This window comes from Lepidochelys kempii, chromosome 6, assembly GCF_965140285.1.
Source record: "Lepidochelys kempii isolate rLepKem1 chromosome 6, rLepKem1.hap1, whole genome shotgun sequence".
NCBI lineage: Eukaryota > Metazoa > Chordata > Testudines > Cheloniidae > Lepidochelys > Lepidochelys kempii.
In genome coordinates this window covers 28,011,403-28,029,126 of record NC_136385.1, presented here as the reverse complement: position 1 = coordinate 28,029,126, position 17,724 = coordinate 28,011,403, and the positions used below count along the sequence as shown (strand labels likewise).

The 17,724-nt window shown below is 43.4% G+C and overlaps 1 protein-coding gene and 1 long non-coding RNA gene across 7 annotated transcripts in view; one reads left to right on the top strand and one right to left on the bottom strand.

Moving 5' to 3' along the window:
* The window catches only part of KCNQ1 (potassium voltage-gated channel subfamily Q member 1), a 539,776-nt gene extending 531,932 nt beyond the window's left edge, over positions 1–7,844 (bottom strand). For 3 of the 4 annotated variants that reach the window (XR_013635917.1, XR_013635918.1, XM_073347266.2), the window contains exon 1: positions 6,941–7,844. Coding sequence is in view for 2 of the 4 variants with exons in the window: in XM_073347266.2 (XP_073203367.1) it covers positions 6,941–7,647 (707 nt within the window). In the remaining 2 variants the exon portion in view is untranslated. The remainder of the gene's footprint in view (positions 1–6,940) is intronic. The other variant, XM_073347265.2, reaches the window with a different exon arrangement.
* LOC140912615 (uncharacterized) lies at positions 7,169–12,702 on the top strand. 3 transcript variants are annotated; one of them, XR_012159328.2, is made up of 3 exons: positions 7,169–7,566; positions 8,081–8,296; positions 11,084–12,702. It is a non-coding gene; the product is annotated as an uncharacterized LOC140912615 (long non-coding RNA). The 3 variants fall into 3 exon arrangements; XR_012159326.2 differs by lacking the exon at positions 7,169–7,566 and adding an exon at positions 7,581–7,877; XR_012159327.2 differs by lacking the exon at positions 7,169–7,566 and adding an exon at positions 7,581–7,877 and having other exon boundaries at positions 8,078–8,296.
* Positions 12,703–17,724: the final 5,022 nt, after the last annotated feature.

Sequence of the window (17,724 nt, the reverse complement as noted above, 5' to 3'; positions counted from 1 at the left end):
ATGAATACAAAATACAATATTGCTTGGGTACAAAGTCTTGTTGCTCATTCTGTCTCCTTTGAGATGGTTCCCTTCCTTGGCCTGGGCGAAATAAGACATGGATCCTTCAAATGGCCTGGACAGAGTCCAATTGTCTTAACCAGCGGCTGCCACTTCTGCTTATCCTGGATGATAAAAAAAAAAAAGAAAGAGAGAACACCTGGAACCTCTAAAAACAGAAACTATCAACACCTCTTTTCATGAAAGGAATTGCCACATTATAGAACATGCAGTAGTCTGATCAGTACTAAAGAAACAAATTACTCAGTGCTGGAGACTTTGCAAACTACTTTCCAGTGTCTAACACCCCTTTTCTAAACAAGCTAATTGAGAAGTTAGTGACAAATAGTCTTTAATGCCAACTGTCAGCTGCCAGCATCCCTCTCAATCAGGCTTCAGGCCAATCCATCAATGCAACAGGTGCTGTCTCTGACCTCCTGTTCACAGGCAAGCCAAGCACCTCCACAGTCATCCTGCTGCAGCTCTTCACAGCACTTGACACCACTGAGCACCAAATACTCCTGTCCTACCTTCAAGAGGCTGTAGGTTTGAATGGAAATGCCCTGAAATGCCTCATGTTTTTCCTTTCAAACTGAACCCAGAGGGTTCGTTATGGGAGCTGTTCCTTCACCTCCACAGCCCTCACCGGTGCAGTCCCACAGGGCTCAAACCTCTCCAGATGTTATTCAACATCTCTAAGAAGCCATTGGAAGCTGGGGAAGCAACACAGGCTGAAGTGCCAGCAGTATGCAGACAACATCCAGCTCTACATTTCCTTTATGTCAAATGTAAATAGCACCATATAAAGAGGCCACTCTAGCTAGAGGCAAGCTAGGCAGCTGACTCCGGTGACAGATGTGGCTCGACAACCAATGTTCTCTCTAATTTTTGACAGGCCGTGTGCGCAAAAAATTTCTTCTGTGCAAATTTTTGTACTTCCGTGCAAATTTTTGTGCACGTGGTGTTTCGCCGTGTGCGCAGGGTTTAGGATCTGTGTGCGTGCACACACGCGCACAGCTTAGAGGGAACAGTGCTGACAACCCTTCCATCATGACATCCTTCTGTAACATCCTTCACCTGCCCTCATCCATGGGATCCTTTCTGACTTCTCGGTGCTACTGCATACCCAAATAGCCATGACAGCAAAAAATACCCTCTTTCTATCTGTGATTGGCCCGAAGATTGATCCCATCTCCTGAGGCACAGACGGGCCAGAATGATCTATACATTTGTTATCTCCACATTTGATTATTGCAAATTATAACTTGAAACAAAGCCACACTCTCTGAAAATGCACCATTTTGTGCAAAATGCAGCAGCCTGCCTACTTAATAACACAAGTTACTATGAAAACATGGCCTCAGTGCACCTGACCCTGAATATGGAGTCCTGTTCAAGGCCTCTGTGACCTGCTATTCACAGCTCTCCATGGGATTGGCCCTAGATCTCTGAGAGGGCATCTCTCCCTCCATGACAGTGACCTCCCAATGTCCCAGATAGCTACAGTCCAACACAACAATGAAATTGTTGTTCAGTAGTAGAGGGAGGCTCAAAAGTGGAGGAGACAGAACTTCAACAGAAACTGAGGCTGCGGAACTCACTCCCACAAGACAAACCATAACCAAGGCACTCAGCACATGCACAACTAAATGCAGAACTCTTTCTTTCAACTTTGCTTTCTCTCAGTCAGTTCTTTGTGCACAAAACACCCCAAAACAATAAACTAATGAAGCTATTTCTCCTACAAGCTGGAAAGGCAGAGAGAGAGATTGATATTTCTATTTTTAAATATTTGAAGGACATGCAGATGATGATGGGGGCCATATAAAAAGACACAGCACACCTCACATCTAAGTCTACTAAAGTCCCTGACTAACAATAGCTCTGCAGCTCACCCACAGTACATCCAATTCTATCAAAGAACCTCAGCTTGTCTATTCAGTGTCCCACTTCCTCCAGTGTAGAAACTAGGGTTGCCACCCATCCAGTTTTTACCTGGAGAGTCCAGTTTTTGGCTTCTGTGTCCGGGTGACTTAGGTTGCCAGGTGCCCAGTTTTTGGGGACAGGGGAACCCTAAATGGCACCCGAACCAAAAGTCCAGTTACCATGGGGTGGGAAGAGGCACAAAGTAAATGATCTGGAGGATAGTGTGGATTGCACCTTCAGCAATTTTGCAGATGACACTAAACAGGGAGGAGAGGTAGATACGCTGGAGGGTAGGGATAGGATACAGAGGGACCTAGACAAATTAGAGGATTGGGCCAAAAGAAATCTGATGAAGTTCAAGAAGGACAAGTGCAGAGTCCTGCACTTAGGACGGAAGAATCCCATGCACCGCTACCGACTAGGGACCGAATGGCTAGGCAGCAGTTCTACAGAAAAGGACCTAGGGGTTACAGTGGACGAGACGCTGGTTATGAGTCAACAGTGTGCCATTGTTGCCAAGAAGGCCAATGGCATTTTGGGAGTATAAGTAGGGGCATTGCCAGCAGATTGAGGGCCGTAATCATTCCCCTCTATTTGACATTGGTGAGGCCTCATCTGGAGTACTGTGTCCAGTTTTAGGCCCCACACTACAAGAAGGATGTGGAAAAATTGGAAAACGTCTAGCGGAGGGCAACAAAAATGATTAGGGGACTGGAACACATGACTTATGAGGAGAGGCTGAGGGAACTGGGGATGTTTTGTCTACGGAAGAGAAGAATGAGGGGGGATTTGATAGCTGCTTTCAACTACCTGAAAGGGGGTTCCAAAGAGGATGGCTCTAGACTGTTCTCAGTGGTAGCAGATGACAGAACAAGGAGTAATGGTCTCAAGTTGCAGTGGGGGGAGATTTAGGTTGGATATTAGGAAAAACTTTTTCACTAGGAGGGTGGTGAAACACTGGAATGCGTTACCTAGGGAGGTGGTGGAATCTCCTTCCTTAGAAATTTTTAAGGTCAGGCTTGACAAAGCCCTGGCTGGGATGATTTAGTTGGGGATGGGTCCTGCTTTGAGCAGGGGGGTTGGACTAGGTGACCTCCTGGGGTCCCTGCCAACCCTGATATTCTATGATTCTAGGTCATTAACTTGCTCCAGCTCCTGGTCAGCCAGGACCATCTCCTACCTGCAGGCAGGCTCCTTCAGATGATCAAGTGAGCGACAGGGGTAACAGGGGAGAGGAGCAAACAAAGGGGGCTGGGCCTAGGGGGGAAGAGATGGAACAGGGGCAGGGCCTCAAGGGAAGAAGTGGAGCTGGGGCAGGACTTTGAGGAGAGGCGGGGCAGGGGTGGAGCCTCAGGGGTCTGGTTACCAGCAATTAGAAAGGTGGCAACCTTAGTTGCTAGAAACTGGAACAGACCAATGGCCATACTCGATCAAGCCAAAAGTCCACCTAGTCCATTATCCAACACCCCTAACAGAACTGCCTAAAAACCTCCGGCTTTCGGTCAGAGATACTGGCCTTCTGCTCTTTTCTGCAGCTCAATGACAACTCACTGCTGCTTCCAGCTATTCTAGCTCCTAGCCAGGTTTTTTGCTCTGTGGAGTCATGGGAGACTTTTTCCTCTCAGCCACTGATAAGAGGTGCTGTCTCCTCCGGCTGCTGGAGGTAGTCATCTAAAAAAACCCTATCCTTGGCCAAGCCGCTCAGTAGAGAACTAGCACACTAGGGGTTTGGTTTGGGAAGGATGAGAGCCTCAAGGACTCCAAGGAATCACAGGGAGAGAGGCAAGAGAGCTGGAGGGGCACACACTGCAGACCAAAAATCCTGTAGGAACCCCAGGATGGGGGCAAGAATGCTGGAGATGGTGCAAAGAGAGTAGAGTCTGCTGGCCACAGCATACAGAAGAAAAGATAAGTTCAGCTCCCCCTGCTGGTAGAAGGCAGCAAGTGGCAGGTTTCTAAAAAAAACAAAACCAAAAAAACCTTTACTTCTGAATGTCAGTCTAGGGAGGCAATGGAAGTGCACTAGGGAGATAGCACTCTGCTCTTGTCTCCTTACAGCCACACACCAGACATTTAGCCATGCACATTGAGGTGTTTGAGAATATTTAGTATCACTGTCACTCATCAATTCACCTGAACAGTTCTTTTGGAGCAATGGATGCTCACTGGGGTCAATGCTAATACCATGCATTTGTGCGCTCACGGTCCTTTGAAAAAAAATAAAAAGTTTTCTGTGCACCCTATAATTCCATTCCTAAAACAGAATTACAGTATCTTAATTTATCTGTCCCACCCCTCAAAAAGTAACCAAGCAAACAAGACCAGCCCATACTACCTACTAGCATACCTGCAAAATTCTATTTGAAAAATTAGGGCCAGATCTTCAACTAGAATATATCAGCATAGCTCCATTAAAGTCAATGGAGTTATACCAATGTATACCTACTGAGGATCTGGCTATAAGGTTTAAATTAAGGAAGCACAGAAACGACCTTCATTTCTTTCTTCAGTTGTATAACTCCTAAAGTGCCAAATTGTTCTCCCCCTAGAACAGAATTGTTCCATTTTTCACTGAGGAGAGAACTGACGTGGCACAACTACTATTTAAACCCCTGGATGTAGGTTTACAATCTGAAAATGGACATGCCCATAAAACAGTAGCATGAATGTTACTGGCGTGAGGACACACTTGGCCATGACTTCTATTCTTCACGTGTATCTTTCCTACACCCAGCATTAAGGTAAAACTCCTAATAATTTTAGAAGATATTAGCAAAGATTTTCAAAAGTTATTTTGGGCGCCTCAATTTTGGGCACAAACAGCACTTATTTCTACAGATGAAAGATTCTGTATTTACTGTATAATACTATTTATAACCTTATTCTTTATTTCAAATAATTGCTTTGATCATCAGAATTAAAAAAAAAAAGTCACCAGAACTGACTTGGGTCCTGTTCCTAGGACTGGGCCCTTAAAATGCCAAAGATGCTAGGTCAGATAGAACCGGCCTGATCAGACAGAGAAACTTCTGTATTATTCAGCTTTCAAAAGTGATTTTATGACATGCTAACATCAATCCATAACATTTCTTCTGGATCTTATTACCTGGAAGTAATATTGCAAATTGCTCAAAGGCGATGTAAACCCTTTATAACATAGAGATTAAAAAGCATTAATTTTTCATGCATACATTTGTAAGCTGCTGATGAACAGCACTGATCCGCCACTGTGCTCGTTCAGGACTGGCACATTGCTCCATGTGAAAGGACACTATAGACATTGTACATAATTCAGCACCTGAACACAGTTACAGCACAGAAGCTCTAGCATACTCCAGAACTCATCTTCTCTCTTGCCTACAATCACCAGAAGTATTATCAGCTTGAAGGAATGTAGTGAAGCACTGTCTCTACAATAGAATCAGGCCTGGTAAAGCTACAGTTGCCACTACATCATCTATCTTCCTCCAATGGAGCTACAGCAGCAGAATAATGGAGTTGCCTAATGTGAAGGGGATGGTGAAATAAATAATATACTGTAACTGAATAATTAAGAATTAATTATTTAAAATCCTTATTTGCATCAAAGAATGAGCCATTTAAGATGTAACCTACTTTATCTCTTTCTATACCAACCAGAGGAAACATATAATTTGTGTCAACCATAAGAGAATGCCCTGTTATGAAAGGCACCTGATTCTATGTTCTTATTCTAGTAAATATGTAAGATGTCTTCAGGTTCTTGGATTTTTTTTTTTTTTAATAAAAGCCCACTCTGACACATCTATAGGGCTGCTTTGGTTTCCTTATACATAATCTGGAATAAGATACACATGGGCAAAAGTTTGATGTTCAATGCTTATTATGCCAACCAGAAAACCATAAGTTAACTGTTGCAATACTTCATAATTAAAGAAATTCAGGAAACCTCCTGCCAATATGTAGGTTCTGGGGAAAGAGGTAAACACCATGTAAAGTGAGGAGGTGGGCTAACAAGCTAGTCTTTCAATACAGGCGTTGTTAGTGCTCATTTCAGTCATTAGTAAGATGTTTGATGCACTATTTAAAGGTACTGAGGACCTAATTCTACCACCCTTACTCACTTTGAACCAGATTCTGATGCCCTTACCTACACTAACATTTTCCTCCTCCTCCCCCTGCAGGCCATGAGTTAATTAGTTAATTAACAGTCCCACTGATTTCAGTGGGACTACTTGCAGAGTGAGGCACTATGCAATGTGAGAAAGGATAACAGAATCAGGCCCAGAATAATTTTTCAAACAAACATTAACAGACAGATTAAACTGCCCTCTGAAAAACAAAATTTATTTGCTCTGGTAATATGGCTGGAATGAGGAGTTCTCAACACTTCATGCCTTGGTCACCAAGAACAGGAATGAATGAATGGAACACACATAGGTCAAACACATTCATTAAAAATAGATACAGGCCAGACTAGATAAGAAGATTTACATTTACTTGGCTAGGTAGATTTTGTTTGTAAAACCTTAAATAAGAGCAGTTTAGAATCTGCATAAGACCTACATGGGCGCATATACACCTGACCCAGCAAAGTAAATGTTTGCTCTGACAGAGGGAGAGCAACAACAAACTATTAACCAACACCACAACCAGGGATGTGAAATTTACCACAGATTGCTCTGTAAATCAGTCTGCCTGGAGTCTGGAAGGCACCTTAGCTCAGTGCAGTTTGTCCTTTCCAAGAATAAGTCAGATCCTTCAACAACTGGCTGTAATCACAGTGTCAAAGCCTAGGACGCAGGCAACCCCCTGCTCCCCCTCCCTCCAGAGTGGTGCCTTATGGCAGCAGCATTTGACCCCAAGCAGCTGTCAGGACATCAGGGAAGAAGGACATTGGAGGGCAGAGGGCGGCTGCACCAAGCGGTGGCTGATAGCCCCACAAGGGCACTGCCAGCAGCGGAGACCCCAGGGGGAAGCGAAGTTTACTACTCACACAGTGAAGTGATACACGAAGCACTTCCAGCCGGTGGGTCTCTCTAGGAAGTTATAGACCCTGCCTTGGATGTTGGTCCTGCTCAGCAGCGGTCTGCGGATGCTGTAGATGGAGACCCGAGGGTCCAAGCTGATGTGTGGCCGGGGGCAGTCCGTGTTCACCACCACCATCTCTCTCTTGTAGGGCGGCTCGCCCCGATCCGGATCCGCCGGCTGGCTGGAGCCCTGCTGCATCTGCTCCTGGTCGGGGGCCATAGGGGCGTAGTGGGCATTGGGGGTGCTTTCGGCCAGCTCCAGGGCGGAGGGCTTCTTGCTGGGAGTCATGCTCCCTTTCCGGGACCCAGGCAGCCGTCCCAAGCTCCAGCGTCTCTTCTCAGGCTTGGGGGAGGAGGTCATGGCCGGAGGGGCGTAAGGGGAAGGCGGAGGAGGAGTGTGCGCGACGAAGGAGGGAAAGGGGCAGCCGCTGCAGGGACGGGAGGCAGGGATGCAACCCCGGCGCTGCCCCGGGGAAGGAAGGCGGGAGAGGGACAGCCAGCCACCGCCGGGGCGTCTCTCACACACTCCCTCCGCCGCTCCCGCAGCGCTCCTAGCCCGGCCCACCCCGGGGGACGGCCCCCGCCGGGAAAGGTACGAGGTCTCCGCCTCCCTGCCCGGCTGCCACCCGAGCCCCGGGGACAGCGGGAGCTGCCGGGTCCCCGCCCGGGGCATTCCCCGGACAGTTGGCACGGGCGGCTCGTTCCTCTTGGCGCGCGTCCAAGCTCGCGCCAGGCTCGCTCGGTTGGAGGAGGGTGTAAAGCAGAAAGCCCGCCCTGGGCACTGCCCGCTCCACGGGGCCGGGGCAGGTCAGACACTGCCCCGCCGCGCGCAGCCTCGCCCGCCTGCCTGCCGGTCGGTGGCAGCGGAGATGGGGCTCGGGTGCTGCCTTGGGGTTGGAGCAGGTAATGGGGACCGGATTGTCTCTGTGGGACGGATGAGCCAGACGCCAGCCCTGGGAAGGGAAAGGAAAGAGCCACTCTTTGGGTTGGATTGGTTTTTGTTTTTTGTTTTTTGTTTTTGTTTTTGTAATGGATGATTGGTGGGGCTTACATTAAGGGGCAATTTCCAGAGGGGTTTCGCTTGTGTCCTTGTTTCAACCAAGCAGGGGAGAAAAGGCCCTAGCCAACCTCTGTTCAGGTGACTATCCCTTCTGTGGAGATTGGGTCCAACGCTGGTGCAGAGAGCAGCCTCTTCTTTCTGGAGTAAAGGAGGATTGGGAAGAGAGGACAGCACCATGGCTCACTGGCCAGCCACCAGGGGAGAAAGCAGCTGCATCCTTTCAAGCCTGCAGTAACTTTTTCCAAGGTGCATGTAAGAGCAGGTGAGGGGCTTTACCTCAGAAGGGTCTTTCTAAGGAACAAGCCCTTTGCAGGGCCTTATTCATATGTTGTTGATGCTGGTGCAGGGCTGTGTCTACAGACACAATGTCCTCAACTAGATCTCTAGGTGTAAATAATAATTTGTGTCTTAGACTTTGGTGTTAAACTGTTCTTTTTATTATCTCACCGCCTCCCACACACACTGCATCTGTCCATTTCCTCCACTGGTTGCATCCTATCTGACATGCAGACTCTGAGTAGGACTTGTCAGAAATTCTCCCCCAGAAGGTTTGGGGGCAGAAATTCTCCCCCAACTCTTTGGCAGCCTAACCTGGCAGGCTGATGGAGAGCTGAGAGTGTGGAAGCTCTGGGAAAGCCAGCCCCCAAGTTCCCAGGCTGTCAGCTCTTCAGCACGCCAGGCTCCCAAGGTCCACAGCTCCAGGGCAGCCCACTAGGCAGACTGCCCATAAGCCAGAGATCCCAGGGGGTACAAGGTCAGAGACAGGGCCATTCGCTTTCCCACAGTAATTAAAAAAGTTTGATTTTCATTCCAAAGTAGAATCAAACCATATTTTGAAATATTGAAATCCTCTGTGAAATGGAATTACCTTTCTCCCCACAACTCTAATTGTGAGGTTATTGGTGCAGGGACTGTCTTCCTTGTTATTTCTCTGTAACAGTGCCTTTCACAATGGGGCCCTAGTTTTTCATTGTGGGTTCTAGGTGCTACCATGATATAAATAAACGATGAATCGGTGATTGAACTAGAGAGTAATAAGTTTTGCCCCTCAGCTCTCAGACTATAGTTGACTCTCTCATCACTACCTTTAAAATATGTTTGCTTTTGTGGAGGCTGCTGCTGTATGTGTTTGGCCAGTACTGTTAGGTTATATGAGGGCTTGGCCTAGTTTTTTTGTCTACTGTTTTAAGCAATGACTTACTTTACTATGACAAATTGTTTCACGCCACAGTCACAAGAGCCTATGCTGCAGCAATTAGCTAACCATTTCTATTCCCAGACCTAAAAGGGAGATTATCTTTGGTCTGGAGAGCTGTTTTTTTTCTTCTAGCCCAGAATAGAATAGAACTAGTTAACAAGCATAGCTACGCTGAGTTCATGGGCGATACTTGTGCTTAAACAAAAATGTTGTGGTAAGATAAGGGGCTATATAAAGTTAAACAAAAACAGCCTTACTAATTGCAGCTCCATTCAAACCAGAGAGAGCTATAGAGCGGGATTGGGCCAGATCCTCAGGTGGTGTAAATGAGCATGATTTTATGATCTGGCCCCTTGTCTTTTAAATGAAGAAAAGTAAAACATTGGTCTTTCAAACAATAAAGACTAAATACATCTGTTTGAAAAATAAGCTGGCAGTGATTGTTTTTCATGAGAAAAAACAAATATAATTAGCAAGTCACGTTAGCAAAACAGCATGCCAGAAGAGGTAAGGTCTGCCTTTCATCTAATCTACAGCCAGCCAGATTGTGCCTAATTGGCACTGACCCATGTTGGGTGTGGTATGAAATCACTATCTGTCAAGAGCTTTCTGTGCCAGATAGGGAGAATTCACATGCTGCACTGTGGTGTAGCATACCACCCTATCTGTACCCAGCCAGCTCCGCTGACCAGTACATGGGTGTTGGAGATCATGGCCATGCCTCCTTACTGTCTCCTTTGTGATACCTTCACAGCTGCCAACTTTCACGCGGTAAATAAGCACCCCGACTTTCACAATAAGCCAAAAATCAAGCTAATCCCATTTCAAAACAAGGCCAAAACAAGCCAATCCCTAAGAACCCCAACACTCTGTGTGACTAGATCCCTCCAGCGTGCAGTCTGGGCCTGCAGTGGGCCTGCTGTGCACCCCTGACTCTCCCCCCCTTGCCCCTGCTTGCCCCTTACCCCTGCTATCTCCCCCTTGCCCCTGCTTGCCAGGAGCCTATTACAAAAAAAAAAAAAAAAAAAAGCAACAAGCAACAAGCCAAAAACTAGCCAACAAACAACTCACAAGCCAATTAAGCCAAAAACAAGCCCAATTTCTGCCCCCCCCCTTTTTTTTTTTGGTGGGTTTGGCATGTCTGGGTACCTTGTGCCTCTGGGTTTGCTAGAAGAGAATAGACCTTGTGCTCCCTCAAGTGCACAGACTGTAATTGTGCCCGGTCCTTGTGCATAGGATGTAAGGAGAAAGAGAGTACCTCTCCAGACCCTGTGCACCTGTACAAAGGCCATGAAAAATCTGCCCCTTATTATAACCAATTGTATGATTTAATAACAAGGTTTTTGTTTCTAATCTAGTCAAAATGATCATTTGGTTTTTGGATTAGCCAATGGAAGTGCTGATAATGCAAAGAGGAAAGTTTTGGATTTCAGTAGAAATAAAATGATGCCTTCTCTCTGGCCACCAGTACCAACTTCCTGGGCTCTGAATTAGCAGGGATTTTAGTAATGTCTGATTGTGGTGTGCTTGGCAGCCAGCAAGACCATCCGTGTGACTCTTTGGGGCAGATTGCAAGGGTCCCCCACCTTTATTTATATGAGATGAGCAGTTACCCATATGAGAAGTGTACTCACAAACTAACTTTTTGTATATTGCCAATCTCTTTTGTTATGGGGTTTCACACGTAAGCCCAGTGTGAAAAATGAACAAATTCAATTATTATCCTCCATTGGTTGAGGCCTACCACACTGCGGTTCTGGTCCTTGACTAGGACTCCTGGACCCTATGATGATAATATTAATAATGTTTTGATATGGAAAAGCTAATCTATTTGTTTTTTAAATAAAATAGGACATTTCTATAAAAGCAAGGCATATTTTTTTGGACAAGACAGTAACCGATCCCCGGAGATACAGAGAAGAAGATTGAAGAATCAAGAAAAATAAGGGACAACAAAGATGCCTGAAAGGTAAACTTTAAATTTGAGTAGGATGCTCTTGGAAACCTGAGTAATTGTTTTACGGATACTGTGACATGGTTTTATATTTTCTTAATTAAAACATGAGATGATGACAAAAGAGATGGTCGGAATTCTGAGACAGGTTTTAGACTTGAAGAGAGGAAACTTTTACATAACTCAAATTATTTTCAGCATACAAAACAAGACAGAAGATGGACTCATCCAGTTAAAGAAGTAAAAGAAGAAAATTAAAGGTTAAAAAAATTGAGGAATATATTTGTACCTAAGTAAACAAATACAGCAAGGTGAACAAATAAGAAGAATTAAAAGTGATCTAAATGATGGAGAGTATGACATAACTGAAAGCTAGTGGGATGATTCTCTCAAATGAAATGTCAAAATTGAGTTCTTAGCACCTGAATCCACAGATTGACAGAGCTAGAAGAGTACACAGAAGTCACCTACTACAGGACAGGCCCAACAAAGAAAATAACAGAACGCCACTAGCTGTCACCTTCAGCCCCCAACTAAAACCTCTCCAACGCATTATCAAGGATCTACAACCTATCCTGAAGGACGACCCATCACTCTCACAAATCTTGGGAGACAGGCCAGTCCTTGCCTACAGACAGCCCCCCAACCTGAAGCAAATACTCACCAGCAACCACACACCATACAACAGAACCACTAACCCAGGAACCTATCCTTGCATCAAAGCCCGTTGCCAACTGTGTCCACATTTCTATTCAGGGGTCACCATCATAGGGCCTAATCACATCAGCCATGCTATCAGAGGCTCGTTCACCTGCACATCTACCAATGTGATATATGCCATCATGTGCCAGCAATGCCCCCCTGCCATGTACATTGGTCAAACTGGACAGTCTCTACGTAAAAGAATAAATGGACACAAATCAGATGTCAAAAATTATAACATTCATAAACCAGTCGGAGAACACTTCAATCTCTCTGGTCACTCAATTTCTGATCTAAAAGTGACTATTCTTCAACAAAAAAACTTCAAAAACAGACTCCAACGAGAGACTGCTGAATTGGAATTAATTTACAAATTGGATACAGTTAACTTAGGCTTGAATAGAGACTGGGAGTGGTTGAGTCATTATACAAAGTAAAACTATTTTCCCTTGTTTATTCCCCCTTTCCCACCCCCCACCCCCGCCCACTGTTCCTCAGACGTTCTTGTTAACTCCTGGAAATGTGCTGGAAATGGCCCACCTTGATTATCACTTCAAAAGGTTTTCTCTCCCCCCACCCTAATCTCCTGCTGGTAATAGCTCATCTTAAGTAATCACTCTCCTTATAATGTGTATGATAAACACCCATTTTTTCATGGTCTGTGTGTATTTAAATCTCCTCACTGTACTTTCCACTTTATGCATCCGATGAAGTGAGCTGTAGCTCACGAAAGCTTATGCTCAAATAAATTGGTTAGTCTCTAAGGTGCTACAAGTCCTCCTTTTCTTTTTGTGAATCCAGAGAATAATTACTTTAATTATAATGCAGAAGAGTCATTAAGTACCTGGTATTTTATGTACAGCATGCAACATTTTCAAATATAAACAATTATATAATATGTATGCACCAATTCCAGTTTCTCATCATACAAGTTATTCTTGTCTCTGTATTCATTTATATATAAACTTTTTGTATTTTGTTTCTATTTTACAAAAGAAAAAAATAATTTAAAACAGAAGAAAATAAAAACTCTGAGGAGCACTGTATAGATAAAAGAACTAGGAATAGAAAGAAGAGGGGGAAGAGTGTCAAAAATGCATACCAAGTCAGGCAGCAATGCTTTGATACCGAAGACAGTAGTGAAATGCTTTGGATAAGGAGGATACAGGGAATTAAAAATTAAGGAGGAACTGTAATACAGTCAACATGGTCACTGCTGCTCAGTAGTAATTACAATTTACAATCTATGAAGGACACAGTAAATATTTAATAATCAGAAAGGAAAGGTTAATAAGATATGATATTGTTAACTTATTATAACAAGGTACCTACCATGTTATACATTTGCATCTGGAGGAAGATGGTACATTTGGAATTGGATTTTAAAAGGTGAGCAGCATTGGCCTAATTCTGCTCCCATTAAAGTCTATGGCAAAATTCCCAGCTCCATTGATGTTGATAGGAGCAGAGCGAGTCCATCATTCAGCACTCTTAAAAATCACACCCTGAGTCTATGGTAGATCGCGAATTTTTGTCCCGCCTTGGGGCTGCTTTTATATTCATCACCCATGTATATAGTTGAATGTGAGATGTATTTTTAAGATCTTTCTGATCTTTTGAGTTTTATATATTATATAGCATAAAAATGCAGAGTCACATCTTTCATCATTACTGAACATTTATAAGGCAGAGTTGGTGCAGTGAGTTACAGAAGAGGAACACGCTTTCTTTGTGTAATTAGTTCCCTGTATCTAATGTAAGAGTCTTGCAGTTTGAAAGCATATGGGTGCTCTGTGTGTCCTGAAAACCAAAGCACTTACACTGGCAATTACAGACTTCCGTGTCAGACAGTTTTTCAACATAACTAAGTTTGACTTCGATATCTGCATTCTAACTGTTGCTGCTAAGGGTTTTTTCCGTTTTCTTCTCTCTGTCTCTCTCTTTTTTTTTTTTGGTGCTACTTCCTGTTTAATGAAAACTTCTGTGCAGCTGTGGAGATGGGGGTGGGGAGAGAAGTTTTTGATGTAAACAAACTTTCCATGGAGAAACAGCAAAATACGTTTTAACAACAACAACTCCTCGCTTAAAATCAGTGATAGTGCTTACCTGAATTCCACTCACTGTAGAGTCCCTTGGTTAATCATTCTGTAAGAAGTCTGTTTAAAAAGCCAACCAAAGAAATAGATAACTGTGACTCAGTAAGGAACTGAGAAGTATTGTCCGTAGTGAACTACGGTTCAGTGAAATACAGAATGTTTCAGACACTTTCATACATTAACATATGCACAGTTTTTCAAACTCTCACAATATTCACCGTTTTTCTTAATGCCCCAACTCCTGGAGGCATGTAATTACATGAGAATCTCAGCTTTCAGGGAAAAAAATGTTTCTAGCCATCACAGTTGCAAAGTAAAGCTTGAGAACAAGACTCTAAAGGATCAAAAACCAGAAAGCAAATAAAAAGAATCCTAAATTTCTTTATTTACTGTTTTTAACTCTCATTAGTTTTAAGTCAGTATCATGATTTTTGAGGAATTGACTTATTTTTAAATGCTTAGGGTGGGCAAAAGTATATACAGGCTACTGCTTGGAGTTTTCAGTGCACATGTGAATGAATTAGACATTGTTTTAAATTGTTAATAAGTCACAATCTGCCCTCATACCACACTACTAGAATCAAAAGCTGAGATTTTTAAAGCTACCTACAATATTGGGTCACCCAAATCCCATTAAAACTAATGAGGACTGAGTGTCCAGATACTCTAGGTGATTTAGAATTTGTCCCAGTCTTCACTGTATTTTAAACTGTGCAGCACCTGAGGATCTCAGCAGTGGGGTGCATCATAAATATAATTATTATAATACTGAATAATTAAAAGAAAATGTATCAGAATGAACTATTTTAACTAAGGCCTAGAAAGTTTTACCAGCATAGCTATGGCAGTTAGGAATGGGGGGGAGGGGTGGGTGGAAATCACACCCCTAACTAACAGCTCTGCTAGCAAAGCCCAAGTGTGGACGCAATTATACTGGCCTAAAAAAGAAAAACAAAAAACACCCTTTTGCTGACATAGATCATTCCGTTCAGGGAGCTAGTTTAACCTACAAACAAAAAGCGAGGAAAAAAGAAGCTTTTGCTGATATAAGCTGTGTTTCCCAAGGGGAGGGGGCTGTTGCTGGTATAGCTCTTCCAGCAAACTTTTTAAGAGCAGAGAAGGCCTAAATTTGATAATGAAGAGGAGTTGAGATATTAGGTTTCTTTTTCTTCTTCTTTTCTTTCTGTCATAGTTCAGCACAGAGGCCCTGCTTTTACTTGGTATTCAGCAAACAGCTGGTGTAGCTCAGACTCATAGACTTTAATGTCAGAAGGGATCACCATGATCATCTCCTACTCACCATGATTCCCTCCTACACATTGCCTCCTGCATCATCGCCACTCTGAAGATGACAAAGAAAGACTCAATTTATACCAATTGAATTTACTCTGGTTTCAATCATGGATAACTGCTACCTGTGCATACTATGGCTTCCTTTGTCGAGCCATGAAATTTTTACCAGTGCAGCTACACTTGTTGCTGACCTCTGATGGCTGAATCAGAGCTAAGCCCAAATATACACCAGGCCTTAAACATTTCTCCCCTTTAGATGCACCTATAATTGTTGTTATTGCACCTTCAATTTAAGAACAGTCCTCATTGGTATGTATTCTATTCCATTCAAGAACCCAATAACTTACTTTACTGTTCTTGGAATATTAGGATTTGGGCTCCCTGCTACTGTTTCAGAATTTTAGGTTATGGTCCTGCAGAAACTTATGCATATGCTATACTTTAAGCATGAAAGTCATTCCACTGACTTCCCATTGAAGTCAATGGAATGACTTGCATGCGTACATGTGTGCTTAATTTTAAGTATTTGCTGGACTAGGCCTTATTTTGTTACACATGCTTGAGGAAGGAAAGGAAGGCTTGTTAAGGAAATTCCTGCTTCTTTCTGCCTTGTCTACCCACTGGGTATTTGCCCTGATTTCAGCCACTGCTGGCCAGCTATTGCTGTAGCTGTACCAATGCAAACTCCAAGTTTAGACAAGGAAACCAGTATTAGCTATCATTTATATCAGTGTAGTTTACCCCAGTATCAAGTGTTTGGCTCCATTGGTGCAAAATAGTGGCTTTGTCCATGTACACTAAAGTTTTGTTTTAATATAGTCACACAGGTGGCTGGAATCTTATGACAAACCTCTGTTTTTACCTTTTAGTCAGTTTATTGTAACTAGGCTTTCCTGGTCTATGCTAAGTGATGGCAGCATCACACTACTAGTATCTTACTCATATTATTGTCAGGGAAAGAATGACTCACATTACAGCAGTCATTATAACATGGATGTTATGACTAGCAACCCCAGTTACAGACACAAGGTAGTTACTTGACCTGAAACATTCATGTGCACTCAATACATAACACCACAAGAGTGTGCTATCAGTTTCGTTTTAATAGCCCTCCTAGGCCTAATCTACACTGTTACTCTTCTACTAACTCTTCCCACCAGTTCAGCTCCACTGGTAGGAGTGCTAGTGGAGACAAGGCAACACCAGTCACCAGAATTTTAACCACTGCAACATCTAGCACAGCTCTCAGTAGAATCAGTGATAGCAACACTGGGAAATAGTAGGGTGAAATGGCCGGTGTAGACTACAGTTCTAGAGCATATTATCACTGCTGGCCTTCAACCCTGGAAATACAACAATAGAATGCGGATAGGCAAACAACATATATCTGCCTGTTCTGAAACATCACCTTCTTCTGGCTGCTTAAGGGTTTAACAACTGTATTAGAGAGAATAGTTCCTGACATGACTGAGCAAAGTGTGAGCGGGCCAAGCATGCATGTGTCAGTACTTGAAGTTCACATCAACTGCTCACCAGGCTCATAAATAGACATTGTCTGAAAAGAATAGAACAGCTTTTAAATGTTTGTTAGTATGATCTTTTGTTAATTTATTTAAAGAAAAATGACACAGAAAATAGCTTACAGTTTAGAGGGTTGAAATTGGTTTGAGCAAATATTTTTGCTAAGAGTTAATTTGTCTGCAGCTATAGCGGTGAGGTTGGGACTATGATTGGTAGAGATAAGTAGATCAGTTACAGGAAACAAAGAGAAACATATTATTTAGCACGTACCAGAGATGGCCGATAAACCTGACTCTGGAGGCTGTTTGGATAAGCAACCAGAGGATTGACCTATGACGATTATCAATTTTTAAGAGCTTCATGCCCACGCCCCCTAACATATCCTGCCTAAACACATGAAGTACACATCTACCTTTATACACATTTCATCCTTGAGACCAGCTCTTACTCTTTATGATTCTTCACTGGGTTACACGTATTGGGGGATGCGCGCAATTCTTTTTTTTTTTTTTTTTTCTTTTCAGGAATTCTAGGGCTTACAAAGTGCCCAGGTTTTAGGCCATAAAGCACAGACCAAACAAAGCATTTAAGCTTATGAGTATTCCCACTGGCTTCATGTGCTTCCAGTTAAGTATATGCCAAAAAGCTTTGTTAGATTGGGGCCTACATTTTTATGATGAAAAGCGTTTTAATATTTGCTATTTGTTCTGTCTGCTTAGTCCCCTCATTCACATATGAATTAATGCTTCAGTTCCCTGACTGAATGACTGAAACGGTTATCAATAGGAGAATATACCAAACAAGTCACTTCCAGTTCAAACTTTCGATCAAGTGAGTCTTGCAAACATCTCTACAAATACACTACGAGTTTATGTCGGATTTAGCAGTGCTAAATCGAATTAACCCTGCACCTGTCCACACAACGA